Source organism: Caretta caretta, chromosome 11 (genome assembly GCF_965140235.1).
Source record: "Caretta caretta isolate rCarCar2 chromosome 11, rCarCar1.hap1, whole genome shotgun sequence".
Taxonomy (NCBI): domain Eukaryota; kingdom Metazoa; phylum Chordata; order Testudines; family Cheloniidae; genus Caretta; species Caretta caretta.
The window spans coordinates 26,589,502-26,604,988 of NC_134216.1; the positions used below are offsets into that span (position 1 = coordinate 26,589,502).

A 15,487-nucleotide genomic window follows, 5' to 3' on the forward strand; every position below is an offset into this window, starting at 1 on the left:
GTTCCCCACACCTCCCAATGTATGTACACCCTATTTGTGGCCCTAAAAAATTGCAGGATCTCCTCATCAGTCTCTTCCTGGCATTGATTAAGATGGACATCCATCCAGGAGGAGGAAGCTGCACACGGGGCGCTCTGCGTATGCAGGGCCTATTTCTGATCCCTTATCTGCTCTCATATCCTCGCAGAATTCCTCTGGGTAGTGTCTGACATCTTGGACACCTTTGAGGAGTTGTGGGCACTGTCTGGGGTTCTCTGTTTGATGTCCCCTTCTGGTTCCTTAATTTTTCAGCCTTTGACCTCATTCCCATTCCTGTTTTCTCCTTTGTCCCCCATAATCAGTTGGAACCTGGATAGAGTGGTCCCTCTGCCTTCATTGAGGGGGAGGACCTTTAGTTATGGGTGGGCTTAGACCCACCTGTACAAGTACTTCAAATAGTACAGACTTTCCATCTTCAGGAAGATCTGAGGGGTCCTGCTGTATTAATTTAGATGGAATAAATGGGCAAAAGTCCTTGCAAAACCCAGTCACTGTTCAACAGTATAAAGAAGATTTGGGGTTTGGTATACGGAGACCTCAGCCCGCTTAATGCTATTGGAAAGCCACCATTAAAAATCCTTCTAACTTTTTATTAAAGATACAGAAAAGGAGGGAAACCAGTTACAGCATTTGAAATGTAAAATATTAAGTAAGGCTTTCATTTTAACAATATCCCTTGTTCCTTTCTCTTTACCTGGAGAAAGTTTTTAGATGGAAACCTCCCCTTGTTTGACAGTCTTTTAGAGGGTATCAAAGATGGTAATCTCTTTTCCCCAAAAGGATAGTTAAGGTTTGAGGTGGGCTGGAGCAGTTGTTGTTGCTGTTAGTCTGATCACATTTCATCCCAAGTTAGTGGTTGAGATTCATCTGGAGCTGGCAGAGGGTGGAGATGTTATCTGGGTCCCCCTCTCTCCCCTGGTCTGGTCAAGATATCTCTTCGGATTAGGATAAAGAAGCTTCTGAGTTCCAGAAGATGGTGAAGGTAGCAGCCAGGATGGTGAGGCTTGCTTCAGTAGCCTACAACTTTTATTTTATCTCTTCCTCAAAAAAAATTTTTAAGGTTGCAAAAAGGGGATGCTGATTGGAATAGCTCATCCTCTTGTTATTTATTGTCAACAAATTAGGCCTAATGTCCGACACACCAATTTTGGTTCATTATTTTCCAGTTCCCCATCCATTTATACAAGCATGATTTCAACACTGTCCTTGAATTTTCTTAAGGCCTATGATCTTCGGACTAATTTAGTCTCTCCATGTTCTCTTTTACTTGTTTGTATCATTCTTTATTGAAAATGTCTTGACCTATTTTCCATGGTAAATACCTAAGCAGGCAGACGTTGTAGCCCAATTGTCACAATAATCTTGGGAAAAAATATACGATCATGTAATTGAAGAATGTGTTGTCATGCATATACATAAGGGGTCTGAATTAAGGTTGTAGACTACCTTAATTCTTGCATTTCCTAACTTTTGAGTGCTTGGTGTTGGAGTCTTAATGTTCCTTTAACATAGGTTTTGTGTGTGTGTATGTTGCTGTTACAAGTTAAAGTGAGCTCACATTAGTCCCTTTTATAAAACATTTGCCACTTGTATCTTTTTTTCACATGTAGAAAAAAACAAAGCAAAGGTGTGAAGAGTTTATATATATGATACTTTTAAACATTCCAAAGGCAGCTGTGCACAACGTTAAGATTAAACCTGAAAACGAACAGATGTGGGAGGAGCTCATGGTAGGGGGTGGATGGTAGCCTAAAGAAGGGGTGTGCGGGGGATAGAGGAGTTGGAGAACCCTGTTTACACTATCTTGAATGTAATTTATAAACTTTTCCTAGAGAGAGCACTGTCCATTGAATTGGATGGATTGGGACGCATTCTTTAATAGCTCCAGAATTTGGCTACCAGTAACAGTGTTTGGTAGAGATTACTTTATACCAAAGCCCTGGATCTAAAGAGCTCCTTACTCTAGGAGTTTGAATGATTGCCCAAACTTGTGCCTTGAGTCCATCTCTAATTTTAGTGTGTGCTTTCAGGGATACCTCATAAGGTCAGAAGTGAATGGTTCTAGACAGCTGTGATGAATCTTGCAGTCTAATTTTCTTTAGTTATTTATTTTGCTATTAGTATATCATTTTTGAAGTTCTCCTTTCTAAAGTGCAAGTGATCATCTGGGTTGAAAATTAATGTGGTGAGGCTGCTAGAAGTGATATAAAATAAATTAGCTGGCATTTTTTTCAAAAGAACTGTATGAGGTAATTTAACCTACTTGGCACTTTTTGAGCTGTTTGCTCATACTCTTTTACTTTTTAGTTTGATCAATAAAATGATTTAATGTTTGTAACTTGCAGATAGTGCTTGTGGTGAAATTTCCCCTTTCAGCTGTGTACAGAAAAATTGTGATAGTCTACCTGGGTTCTTGAAGATCTCTGACATTTTTGTTGTTGAGCGCTCATGAAAGAGCTGGATTGATTGCCCTGGAGACTGAAGTTCTCTGTGTACATGGTAACAACATGGTGGAAGGTCTGCCATATTGCTTGGCTAATGGGCCTCAACCCTAACCAGGGGCAAATGTCTCTGTGGGTGAGAGGGTAGTTCAGACTCCATCATCATTCAGTCCTTCCTCAGCCATTCTGCTCAAGGCCTGCCTTACATGGGGAAATTAACCAGGATCGCTATTGTGGATTAAATTGAAGTGGGAAAAAATGCCCTTTTTTCTACTCAGGAAGTTATTCCGGAATAGCCATAGCACTTTAAATTCACATCCTACCCTATTCCAGAATAACTTCCCAGTGTAGATAAGCCCCTACGATATCAAAAAAGGGGATCGTGCATGTGCATGAGAGAGAGATGGAAACCTATTAACTAGAAACTGGATGAAGGCAACTACATTCATTTCACATAGGCTACTCGAGATCTGTGCTTTGAGACTATACCGTGCATGCTTTATTACAACAGGTCAGTACATAACTTTATGTGCCTCCAACTTTTTAAAAAATGATTGGTAATATATATTCTTATCTACAGTATTTCATATCTCAAGGATGAGATTTTTCTAATATATTTTATATTGTATGTGTTTTATTGTAGTTTAAGAAGTGAATGTTCAGAGTTATGGAGATGTCAGGTACATAGCTTAAAATTAATCGGTGCAACAAGAAAACAGTGAGTCAAGCACAAATATTTGAACAGCTGGCTATAGATGGCAGATGTGATTGTATGATTGACACGAGTATGACCATTATGTCAGATTTAGCCATTGATCAGTTACTTGGAGATCCCTGTAATGCTGTTTCAGAACAAATACTGTATTTTGGATTGGAAGTATTGCATTCTTTGATGGAAAGAGAGAGAAGAATTGGCTTCTGTTCTTCATGGCATTTAACTGAAGAAATCTTATTTTAAAAGAAGATAGCATCCTCAGAGATCAGTGAAAACAAGTAAATGCTAAGCTATCTAAGCTTCTGTCTTAAAAATGATTTACTTTTTAATGTCTTCCACATCGAAGGTTTATTTCAGATTAGCTGACATGTATTTCTTTGTAACCAATCCCATGTTGCTGTCAGAAGGAAGAAAAAGCAGAGTCCATTTTGTTAATGCATGCAAATCGTTTTTCCCCTTACTTATTCACGTATTTTTCAGTGCACCATTTGCCATGGTATTTAGAAGCCATGGCTAACTTTGTTTCTGTGGCAGAATCATCCTCTGCAACCTGATAAAATCCCCAAAGCCAAATGTTTTTGTTTCATTTTTGTTTCGTTTCATAAACACATGCTTCACTTTGTAATCATATTTGTTTCTAGCACACACAAAAGCATTCATATCTTTCAAGCTGAAAATCTTTGTAATTCTTCAAGTAAAAGACCAGTCTACTAACTGGCTAGACCTTCTGCTCCTGGGCTTCTTTCTTTGGTTACTGCTATGCTTCAGCTTATTTGCATTTTCAGCACTTAGCTGAAGCCCAGCTATTTTCTTTCCACATAATCAAAATGTGCTAACAACACTCAAGATTGATATGGGGCTAGTTAGACAGCAGTGCAGGGATTTTAAAACAGATGATGATTTGAATTCATTTGGTCTGTCTTCAGTGATCTTTACCCTAAGGTTAGAATGGTAGGAAATTGTGATGAACTTTGACACAGATTCCTTTTCAATCATAGATTGGGTTAGAAATATGGATCTTCTGTCTTAAATTCTGGAAGAGAGGGGGAAGCGCTCAGGATTACATTAGTCACATTTTAGCCCATTGTTTCCTACCACTTTTTTTAACTTTATCCAATTAAATGAGCTAAATATGTAGGAAATTTGAGGGCAACATGTGCCACTCCATTTTTGCTAATGACTGGGAACAGACTTTGAGACACTAGATGTGTTGTTTATTCATTGTTTGTTCACTGAAACACATCATTTCTGTTGCATTGGACATCTTCCCTAATTTAAACAGCCATGCCTTTTATCAGGGTGCCTATTAAGTGGGTTCTGCCTTCTTTTTGCTTTGGCTATAGGTTTTTATCATTTTCTAAAACATTATTTTGTGTTTTTTTTTTTTTTTTTAATTTCAGCAGGCAAAACCTTATGTCTTTGACAGAGTGTTACCGCCAAACACGACCCAGGAACAAGTTTATAATGCCTGTGCCAAGCAGATTGTTAAAGGTAAGTGATGTCACAATTGCTCTCTATTACAGCAAATGTAAATGTTAGGTTTTTTTCCTGGATTTAACTATAAAAGCTGTATTGTTCCATTTATATTGGAGTTCAACCCCTGGTAGGAACAAGCTTCTAAATGAGTTTTAGAAGCGGTTTCTGCTAACGTAGGTTAAACACAGTTTGTTTAGTGAGCGTGGAATCCTTTTAAAACACTGTCGGAAACTATTTTCTCCACTAGGTAAAACAATAGGAAAGCACCTCGTCTAGAAAATGGCTTTCTAAAATTGGTTTACATGTTTTTGTCTGCTGTACTGTGACTAAGGAAACTGTATTTTAAACCCATGTTAGCAGGAACTGATTTCGAAAAAAAATCCCACAAAACAGTCGTAGAGACTGCTTTCTAAAAACTTTCCTAAATGTGGGCAGGACCATAGGACAGGGCCTGGTCACCTATCCAACTGAAGATGAGAGTGGCTTCAAGAAAGATGAGAAACTTCAGTTTTGCTAAAAGGATGGAGATCAGCTGCTGCTGATGTACTTTACTAGAACAATTTATGGCCTCAAAGATGTCTCTTGTCTAAGAACATGAAGGGCTTGATTCTGCTGCTATTTCCATTAAAGGGAATTAAACACATAAAAAGCGTACATCTACACTGTAGCTGGGAGCATGCCTCCCAGCCTAGGTAGACAGACGTGCATTAGTTCTGCTCAATCTAGTATACTAAAAATAGCAATGTGGACTTTGAGGCATGGGTAGTGGCATGGGCTAGCCACCAAAGTATGAGCATGCCTGACCCCCTGAGTTTGAGCTTGGTTGGCTAGCTCATTAGCATACTAGCTCAAGTAGAGCTTGCATGTGCCTGAGTGCCTGCCTGGGCTGGGAGTCATGCTCCAAGCTGCAGTGTAGACGTACTGTAGTGACTGTCGGATTGCACATCTGCATCTGAAAAAAAAAATACTAGAAGTCGTTTCAGTTTTATGATTTAACTTGAAAACCCTGAACTTATTCGACACCCACTAAGGTTGTGATCCAGAGGTGCTGAGCAGTAGCAGGTGGCCATGTAGTTATTCAGTACCCCTCAGGGTCAGCCCAGATCTGTTTCATAATGGCAAATAAGACACCCAGGTTGATGATTGTGCTTTTTGGATGTTGAAATCACTTGACAGCCTTGCTTGAAGCTTTTTAACGCTCCTTTAGGGTGTTATAAACTGTCCAGAGGTGCATTGGCTTGTTGTTTAATGCAGTGTTACTCTCAGTGTGAGGCATGCTCCCTAGGGGTGTGAACGGCTGGCTGGGGAAGTGTGGACAGACCTCTCGGTTATTCTCCAGAGTCTCACTCTCCTCTCCCCCCCACCCCATGAAAGCTGTGTCTTCAGCTGTTACGGTTGTAAAGGAAATCTTCAAAACATGAAGTGAGTGTAACAGATGGATATAGTCCCGAGTTCATAGAGAGCCTGAAATAACAGCTCTGAGGTATGAACTGCCTCAATCTTTTTAGTGGGGTTTAACTCCGATGCCAGTGATGTTGTTTTAAATATCAACGTTAACTATTTCACAGCTCAAGGTATTTTTTTTTTTTTTTTAAATTGGTATCCTGTTATGAAGGTCTACACCCAATGCTTTCCAAAGGAGGGGGCCCAATTGTAGGGATTGTGTAAATTGGGAAGGGTCTGCCTTTAACAACACAATGGGAGTTGGGTTGGGGAAGTAGGGAAGCGATTGGTTTCATTTTCCGGAACTGGGGCTCAGCTTTCAAACGTTTTTGGAAAACGCTGGTTTAATGCATTCCATTGAAGATATTTACTAATGTTATCTTGCTGGCATCCTGGGTGCCAGACTCATTGTTTTTATGTTTAAGTAGCTTTCCAATAGTTATCTTGTATCCTTATTCAAAATATACTCACACAGGACCCAGTGGTTTCATTGTGATTGATATAATTGTAGAGAATGCCAGCTAGCTTAATGACTGACCACTGGTTTCTAAAATGGTTATAATAATTACATTGACAGTAGAATTTTCTAAATGAGGACTTTTAGCAAAAGATCAGAAAAACAGCAGTCCTTTTTAATAAACAGCAATAGCTAAGTCAAATTATTTTCATATCCCTATGTATATGGAACATATGAAACCATACTCTTTTGTACAGAAACAATCTATGTAGGACAATAATCTAGATTTTAGAGGCATTTGTTAATCTCTCCAGTGTAGTGATTTTTTAAAATCCATTTTTTTGGGAAGGATTATAATATGCAGTGGTGGGTTGTATAGTCATTCTTTTTTCTTTTGCTCTATTTTCCACCCTCCTGTTGCTTTCCACTCTCATCTGGTCTTTTATCATCAGAAAAAAGGCTTCAGCTTTTTTCCTATACAGAGAGATGATTAGGTCTGAGGTCTTTGTCTTTCATGCACTGTCCTGTTGGAAGAATACTGCTGACTGAAAGGAATTAAACACCATGGTTACTAGACGTTGTTAAACTACGTGGTCAATATGTAATGGCCAACACTAGCTATTCAGTGGGCTTCGCTTTTTAGTTGTAGCAATTTTTACTGTGTGTGTGCAGCCTTGAAGGAAGAGACAATGAATTGTTTTAATGATTTCTTTGTGGTAATTGCTTTCTGGGTAGTTCTCATTGAATAGCCTATTGACCATCTCTTTCCATTCTTGTGTACTTTTTTGAATATTTAATTATAGAACTGTAGGTGGAAGAGAAATACTATTATACTGCCTACCTCTAGGATCATTGATTCAACAATATTTTTAAAACTGTATATTATTTTAGATTATATTTAATATTTGAAAGTCTTGCCTTAGGACCTTGTACCAGATATAAATACCAGTAGTCTGTTTAAACAGAATGAGCAGAACAAGCTTTATTTAAAAAACAAAACAAAAAAAAAAACGGTTCATGAATTCTGTAAGGAAGGCATTTATTCTTCACAGAAAATAGGAGCACTGAAGTTATTTTTTTAAATTTAAAAACACATGCAAGAAAACTTTCATTATACAGAGTCTACAAAGAGGTTTAAGGACACAAGTGGCCTTATTTTCAAGTTTAAGTGTTTCTTTTTACAGGCCATTCTTTAGCACTGCTTAAAAAAAAAAAAAGAAACTGTGGAAAGGAGCAGACAGGCTCTGTGAGAGGGTATAAGTATGAGAGGGCTAAGTAGCAAGGACAGGAATGATAACAAAGGAGAAAAATGAATGGAATGGGCCAGAGAATGTGGTCCCATATGACTTGACTGTCAGTGGTCAGCATGCATTAATATTTACTACACAGTACAAGCTGAATGGCTGAGCTCACTGTGTCGATAGAGGGAAGCAGGGAGGGCAGGCATGTGGGTACAGGGGGATATTGTGAATTAAGGATTAGTGTTGTTTGGATTTTAATGAGTTTGAAGAAAAGAATAACACTTAAAATGTGTTTGTAGAGAAGGGTTGGGTCAGGAATTAAGAATGACTCAGAACAGGGGCGTGTGTGTGTGTGTGTGTGAATGTGTACAGACCACCTCTCACTCCATGACCCTTTGCAGGAGCTGCAGTCAACGAAGGCAATATAACTGACAAAGGCCAGAGCAAAAATCTCTCTCACGAAGGAAGAGGACATTTTACATGGAAAGCTTTCCATTGTGGAACCTTCTCTGTTTATATATTGCAGCAGAACCCTAAATGTTCTAGGCTCTGTCTCAAAGCAGAGGAAGATAGTCTATGTCACAAAGAGACTACGAGCCAAAAGAGCAGAAAACAAGAGCGAGAGAAAGGGAGAGAAAATAGAAAGTGATAAGGGCCAAGTGTGTATGTGTGCGTGTATGCATGTGCACACATCCATCCAAATGTGGTGTAAGAGAACCTGAACCTAGAACTTTCAGGGCTGTAGTAGTCAGGACCAATCCCTTGAAGCAAATGCCGTATTTCATTCTGGAGCCAGTGAAGGTTGCATAGCAATTGTGTAATATGCCATTATGATATACCGGGGCATAATCCAGACTAATGAATAGCTCTGTCACACCTTCCCTGTAATCTGGGGTGTCCCTTATAATGCCTTGCTACTGTAGCCTCCAACCTGGATGGCTCACAAACAGCCTCCAGCGTGTAGTCACTCCCAGATATGGCTGTGTGCTGCAGTCAGCCATGCCTTGGCTCTTACCAGCCTTGGTTATACTTCAGGGTGATCCCAACATACTCCCAGTGCCAGCTGTTCCCCAGAAATATATGTCCTGCACTGCCCAGCCCTCTCCTCAACATTGCAAATATATTTAGTCCGTTATACCGTTAAAGGAATACTACGCTATTTTATTATTTTAAATAGCATACCCAAACAGTCCAATTTAAATGCACTGGATTAGATAAAACAGTAAAACAAGTTTATTAACTACAACAAGACAGATTTTTAGTATAAGTAATGAGACTCAGAAGTGGTTACAAGAAAAATAAAAATATAACTTCTTTTAGTGCCTAACTTGTCAAATGATATCCAATTTCAAGCAAAGTTTCCCACCATATGCTGCAGCAGATTACTGACCAAACTCCTAGGTCAGGACCCCTCCTCCAGAGTCCAATGGCTGTTTCCTTTTGTCTTCACAGGTGCAGAGAATGAAGTGGGCAGGGAGAGAGAGAGAGAGGGATCTCTTGGGCTGTCTGCCCCTTCTTTTTATAGTCCTGTCCCCCTTCCCTTTCAGAAGCATTTCCATCTGGGAGTCAAGGGGAGAGGCAGGCTGGTGAAGAAAGGAAGCTACATGCAGTATTTTTGCTAAGATGTATATTTTTATCCCAGTCCTCTTCCTTGCCAAAGAATGGCCACTTAGCACGTCATGGTCCATCAGCCTTGTTGACACCTGGCTGAGGCGTCAGCTTGTCCTTTTTCTCTGAGGAACTGGCTTAGCCTCTCCCCAGATTTATCTTGGAAACGAGCTTATGTTCATAACCTTACATATAATGTTATGTGTATTTTGGCATGATATTATTGATCAGCAAATTGAATTTTTAAATATCTCACAAGCTATACCCTGTGTGACCCTCCTCTCCTCCACCCCCTTCCCACGAGATGTCTGCCGCTCGCTGCATTCCTCCTCCATCCCCAGCAAGGCTCCCCTCCTTGCCATATCCTTCTCCTCCCTGTGAGGCCACCCCCCACCTTGGGAAAAGGAGTGGCGGTGGGATGTGGGAACAGTGGCTGGGGGGGGGACTGAGTGGGGAGGGGGTGGGGCCCAGGGGAAGCTTCACCTGCTGCCCTTGCCTCTTCACCACAGCACCCCAACCCGAGTATGGTGCCCTGGGATGTCGCCCACCCCTAAGGTCGACTCTCTGGTTCTCCCTCCCACTTTCAGTACCACCACAGCTATTTCCCAGATTCTCGTTGCTTTAGGCATTCCTCCCTATCCACCCACTCACAACAGCCCTGCCAGGCTGCCCCAGGCATTGTCCGTTGCCCCTAGACCAACAGATAGAAACTCAACATTTAAGTTTCTAGGGCAAGCCATTTTAAAGTTTTGATTATCCACAAAAGTTAAGAAAATGTTAAAAGAGAGACTCCCCCCTCTTTTAACCATCATATCTTCTAAACACCTTGTCTGATGTGCCTCAAGCTCTCTAGAAAAGTGACATTAAAATCGCACCCATGAAATTACAAGTGAACTTGTTTAGTTCTGGTGTAGGTAGGTATAATAATGGTCAGAATCAGAGCCTATAAATAATTGAAGGCTAGCTGCAACCAGACCTCTGGGAAGGCTGTTGTGTCTATAATATTCAGGCTAATACTGCTGTAGGCATTTCTGTCTGCCCGAGCTCACACTTCATTTAACTGCAAATCAATAAGATGCTTCTTCCAAAAAGGAATTCTGAATGAATGTTGTGAAATAATAAAGAGAAACTCAGACCTGTTTAGAGGCCCCTTGGTAAATGTAATGGGCTGTGCTGAATTCATGGACTTGTTTGTTTATACCAGAGTAGACTTCTTTTAATACCCATTTTCCATTTGTGAATTTAGTATGGGCCTTCTCTCGCTAGGGAAGGGGGAAATTACATTTTATTTCTGTGATATTTTTATATATGGAAAGAGGAGAAACGATCTGAGTACAAATGTGTTTTAATCACCTTGATGCACAGATACTCTGGTGCTCTGCATCATTATCTGATTATTTGAATTCAGGGCCTGAAAAATTTACCCAGTACTACTAGCCTGAGTTCTTAAAAATCCATGAGTGTGTAACTCTTCTGCCCGTCAGAGTTGGCAGCAACAAGGGCTGGGTTCAATATCTAGGGGATCCATTCCAATAACACAATGCAAACTGGCTCGAGCCCCCACCCAGTGACCTAGGACAAATATATACCACCCCCGCTGGGCGCCTCCAAGAGGCAATACTTCCCCTCTCGCAAGCACCTAGTCTGAGTGTAGCAAAAAGCCTTTTAATAACAGAGAGAAACAATGTGGCATTATGTTGGGGAAACACCACCAACAGGATTCATAACACAACCCATGAGCAAAAAATCCACCCCAAGCAAATTGGGGCATGCCCTTTCCCTTTTGTTCTTGAGTCCAGCAACCCCAAATCACCCGAAGTCCCAAAAGTCCAATGACCCAAAAGTCTCTGTCCCTGGTCAGGGCAGCCCCAGAGTTCAAAAGTTTATCTACACAGCTTTACCTCCCAACCTGGGTGGAGATGGGGGTGGAGGTGAGAGGCACCTTACATGATCTGAAGCTGACCGCCCCACAGCTCCATAGGCCTTCGCTCCGCTCTGCTCTGCCGGCTGCCCCACAAACTGCTTCGCTCAGCTCCGCTCCGCGGCCCACATGCAGCTCCCGCTGTCCCACAAACTGCTCCGCATCCCACCAGCAGCTCCCGCCGTCCTATGAACTGCTCCACCAGCCTGTCCACAAGGCACTCCAGCCGTCCCGCAAACTGCTTCACAATGTATCTTCAGGCTCCCCCACTACTTAACACAACGCTCAGTGATTTCAGCTCTCAGTCAGTTCAGCTCTTTGGTGAAGTCGGCTTGTAGTAGGGGAGCCGAGCCTCAGTGCTGGTGCACTATTAGCTCAAAGTGAGCTCAGCAGCCTGTAACTAGACTTCTAATGAAATCAAAATTAGCTCTGATATTCCACAGTGGAGAGAGGAGGAAGTGCAATTAGCATGTAAGGCCCTCACCAAGGGGCCCATGCCACCAAGTATTAATACTTGTTCCCAGCCCCTCTCCATTCACAGAGTTTTGGAACCCATGACCCTTGCCTAGCAAGTGCTACTTAGTTGATGGTGAGTCCCTCCATCATAACAAAAGGCCAAGTACGGTTCCAAGCACAGTTCCCATAATCAGGGTAATAACAATTTATTCTTCCTGCCCCAATAACAGAGACACTGGGGATCCCACAGCAGCCGAAGTGACCATTTGGGCAGCTATGGCCTCATTCTAGGCGGGGTGGGTGTGCCTATGCAAATGAGATCGGCCCCTGAAGTTCTTTTCCACAACTTGCCACACCTCACCACCAGATGTCAGGGTGGAGCTCATCCTGACACTGCTTACAAGTGTTATGAACACCAGTGTATATTTCCCCCACACCTGCCTGAAGATCTTGCTTACATTGTAAATAAACAATTATGCACTGTTGTGTGCAGTATTGAAGTATAGCATTGTACCAATCAACTTTCTTTTTAATAATTTTTTTAAAATATAACTTTGCTCCTTTTCTTTTTTTAGTCTTATTGTACATCAGATCATGGTATCTCTTCACTTGAGTTGTCTTCAGTCTCTACTACCTCCTTTTTCTTTTTTTCACCTTTCCTGTTCATTTATCATTTTCAACTGTCTCCCTGTATTTTCTCTCTCTTGTCCCATTTTCCCCTCTTCATCTCCATCTCCCTCCTAATGTATCCTGTTAATCTCTCTCCTCTTCTCTCTGGGCCCCTCCATGCACATACCCTCCTAATACCCATCAACCTGCACAGAAACAGAGGTTGGAAATCTTATCAGATACCTAATAGCCAGAGAGGACTAAACCTAAAGGCCAAAGACTGCTAGGAAAGATGGAGGGCCCATTGTCAAAGGGCAGTGCCGACGTGAGGATTCATTTTCCTCATCCTGTATGCACCAGAGAAAGGACAGAGTACTGGGGTTCCTATGAAGTTATTGTCCCTGGACTGCTTGGGACTCTGAGCTGAAGGTTAGTTTAAAAAAATGAAACATAGTTGGCTGACCAATTTGAAGTCTCCATTCAGCCTTTTCTACATTCTAGAAGGGTGGGGGAGAGCATTTTTATTTCTTGTGTACACACGGGCTCTCGCTCTTTCTCTGTCTCTCTTCGCTCTCCCCGTCTGGCTGCTACAGTGGCAGGTGGCATGTCTCTGGTACTTAATACCGCTCCTCAGTGGCAAGAGGTGTGTCAGAATGGGACACAGTGCCACACTGAGGATATAGCTACACAGCAAAAGCTGTGCACAGGTGAGCCAACCCGGGCAAGCTTGAATCCTATTGCAGTAAAGACACCTCTGTGTGAGCTTCGGAGCAGGCTAGCGAGCAGAGTAAGTACCCAGTGTCCATGCTGGGTTTGTACTATCCAGAGCAGGTGTGGGCTACGCTGGCTCCAGTGCCTACCTCTGCAACCGCTGAGTGAAACTACAGCAATAGAAACTTAGAAGATGTTCATTTTTCACTTTGTGGCAGTATAGGGAAACTCTGAGCAGCCACAGAGGCTCTGGAGCTGTCCCTCTGCAGTGACCTAGGAAGACAGCACTGCATTGGTTATACTCGATTCATATTTAGTGATTTGGTTTGCTTGTTTACTGGCAGCCATAAGGGTTAGAAATTTAAGTGGTGCGTGTATTTTAGTGTGTTGTAATAAAAGCTGCGTAAGTAGATGGTCATTGTCTAGAAAAGCTTCCTACTCTCATGGGTAAGTGAGCTTTCACCTTGCTAACACTCCTGGGAGATTCCTGTATTTATATTTGTAGAAACTAATACTTGGTGGTATGTTTTTTGTTTTTTAGAGTGCTTATCTTTTGTGCGATAACTCCTTGTTTAGAACTTTCTGGTTACTTCATTTATTTATTTATTTTTAGATTTTATAAAAACGTGTATAGGCATCCATTCTATAAATTAAAAACATAGTGCTAACAACACATTATAAAGGATTGTTTATCCTGCCTTAACAGATAAATATTCACCAGCAAATATAATCAGAATAAAATAAACTCTAAATCCTCCAGCTCTCAGGGTGCCCCCTCCGCACTACTCCCTGGAAAATTAATGAAGCTGTAAATATTGCCAATGCCATGGCTATGGGAAATGGTAGGTGTCAAACTTATATCTGCGTTTTTCATTTTCTCTCCAGCACTTGATAAATTTAGGGGGTACAGATGACTTTCTAATTATCAAAATTAGATCTTGTAAAGAAATCCCATGTTTTTCATTAACATAGTGACTCAGTGCATCTATGTCCTTTTCTATTTCCTTCCACAAATCTCTTGATTTTATTATTGACTTTTGATCAATGTAAATAGTGATTTGCTAAACACTCTTTTCTGAAAATGTAGTATTTAAGACAACAATGTGGATTTTGATTATTTTCTTCTTTCCTGCAGATGTTCTTGAAGGCTACAATGGAACAATTTTTGCTTATGGACAGACATCTTCAGGAAAAACACATACTATGGAGGTAAATTAACAATATTTGATTGTAATTGAGCAGGAATTTGGGAATTAAATGGAATCAGTTGTTTCAGACAATCTGGATGTCTAGAAAAATGAATTGTACTTCTGTGGCATATGTCTTGTTTATAATGCTTGCAGAAATTTCTTCAGTGTGGAGTTTTCTCAAGGATTTTATTGATAAGTAGCTGAAATAAGGAACAGTGAATGACAAGTGCAAACAGCAGCTTCTCCAGATGTATGTATTTTTACAGGTTTTGAATGGGATTTGTTAATCACAAAACAAAAGCAATAATAAGGATTTGTGTACTCACCTTGCATGCAGCATTGTGAAAATTCATCCTTCAATTTTTGTTTTTCTCCTTTGCAATCCTCTTATGGAAATTCTACTCATGCATGCTGCAGCATAAAAAGCTGAGCTTTTGAATCATTGCTCTTGAAGAGAGGAATGCAAGGCCAAAGGCTGAAGTCCCTGTGTATATCCATGTTTCCAGCACAGAGAAGTATAATGTGGTCTGCAGTCTCAGGGCATCTTACCCTTAACAAGGGGAAGGTACCCTACAAGCAGAGGCGGTTAGATGATATTTTGATTTCTTGATCTAATCCTCTGAATCTCTACAAACATTTAATTGTGTGATAGGTTTACTTACATGTGATGCAGTCTGCGTGTTGGGCTGAGATCTGTCTCACAGCAAGAGCCTCCCAAAGTCAGTATATAAGAAACTGGATAACGTTTTTCCACCATATTTTCAGTTCAAGCTACAAACCGTAAATAGAGGGCTGTGAAAGAAGCAGCTCCAACCAGGAAAGAAGTCCTACTCAAACTTGTTTAGCAGCATCAAGCAAATTTGCTGCATGATTAATACAAGTGACCTAATTAACCTAAGGGTGTAGGGGAGAAAGCCAGTAATATTTTCTTCAGCTTTTAAATTTTTGTTTTGTTTTCAGGTGTTTGTAGAATTGCTGTTTGTTTGGCACAATTGCTCCTTTACAGAGGGATTTAATAACTGATGGCTCATGTCTAATTAAGCCTGCCCTTGCTTCCTTTTGGAAATTGAGGGCTGGAGTGGGAGGGAAGAGGAAACATCAGCTCAATCCGCACAGATGGTGGGATGACTGAATAATCCACCAGCTCAGAATGTAATTAAATCAAAATGTCAGCAGGGCT

The 15,487-nt window shown here is 41.0% G+C and overlaps 1 protein-coding gene across 3 annotated transcripts in view; it reads left to right on the forward strand.

Annotated features, from left to right (window-relative positions):
* Positions 1 to 15,487, forward strand: part of KIF5C (kinesin family member 5C) — a 148,401-nt gene that overhangs the window by 35,922 nt on the left and 96,992 nt on the right. For 2 of the 3 annotated variants that reach the window (XM_048869161.2, XM_048869160.2), the window contains exons 2-3: positions 4,596 to 4,686; positions 14,253 to 14,326. In XM_048869161.2, the coding sequence (XP_048725118.1) occupies positions 4,596 to 4,686; positions 14,253 to 14,326 (165 nt within the window). The remainder of the gene's footprint in view (positions 1 to 4,595; positions 4,687 to 14,252; positions 14,327 to 15,487) is intronic. The other variant, XM_048869162.2, reaches the window with a different exon arrangement.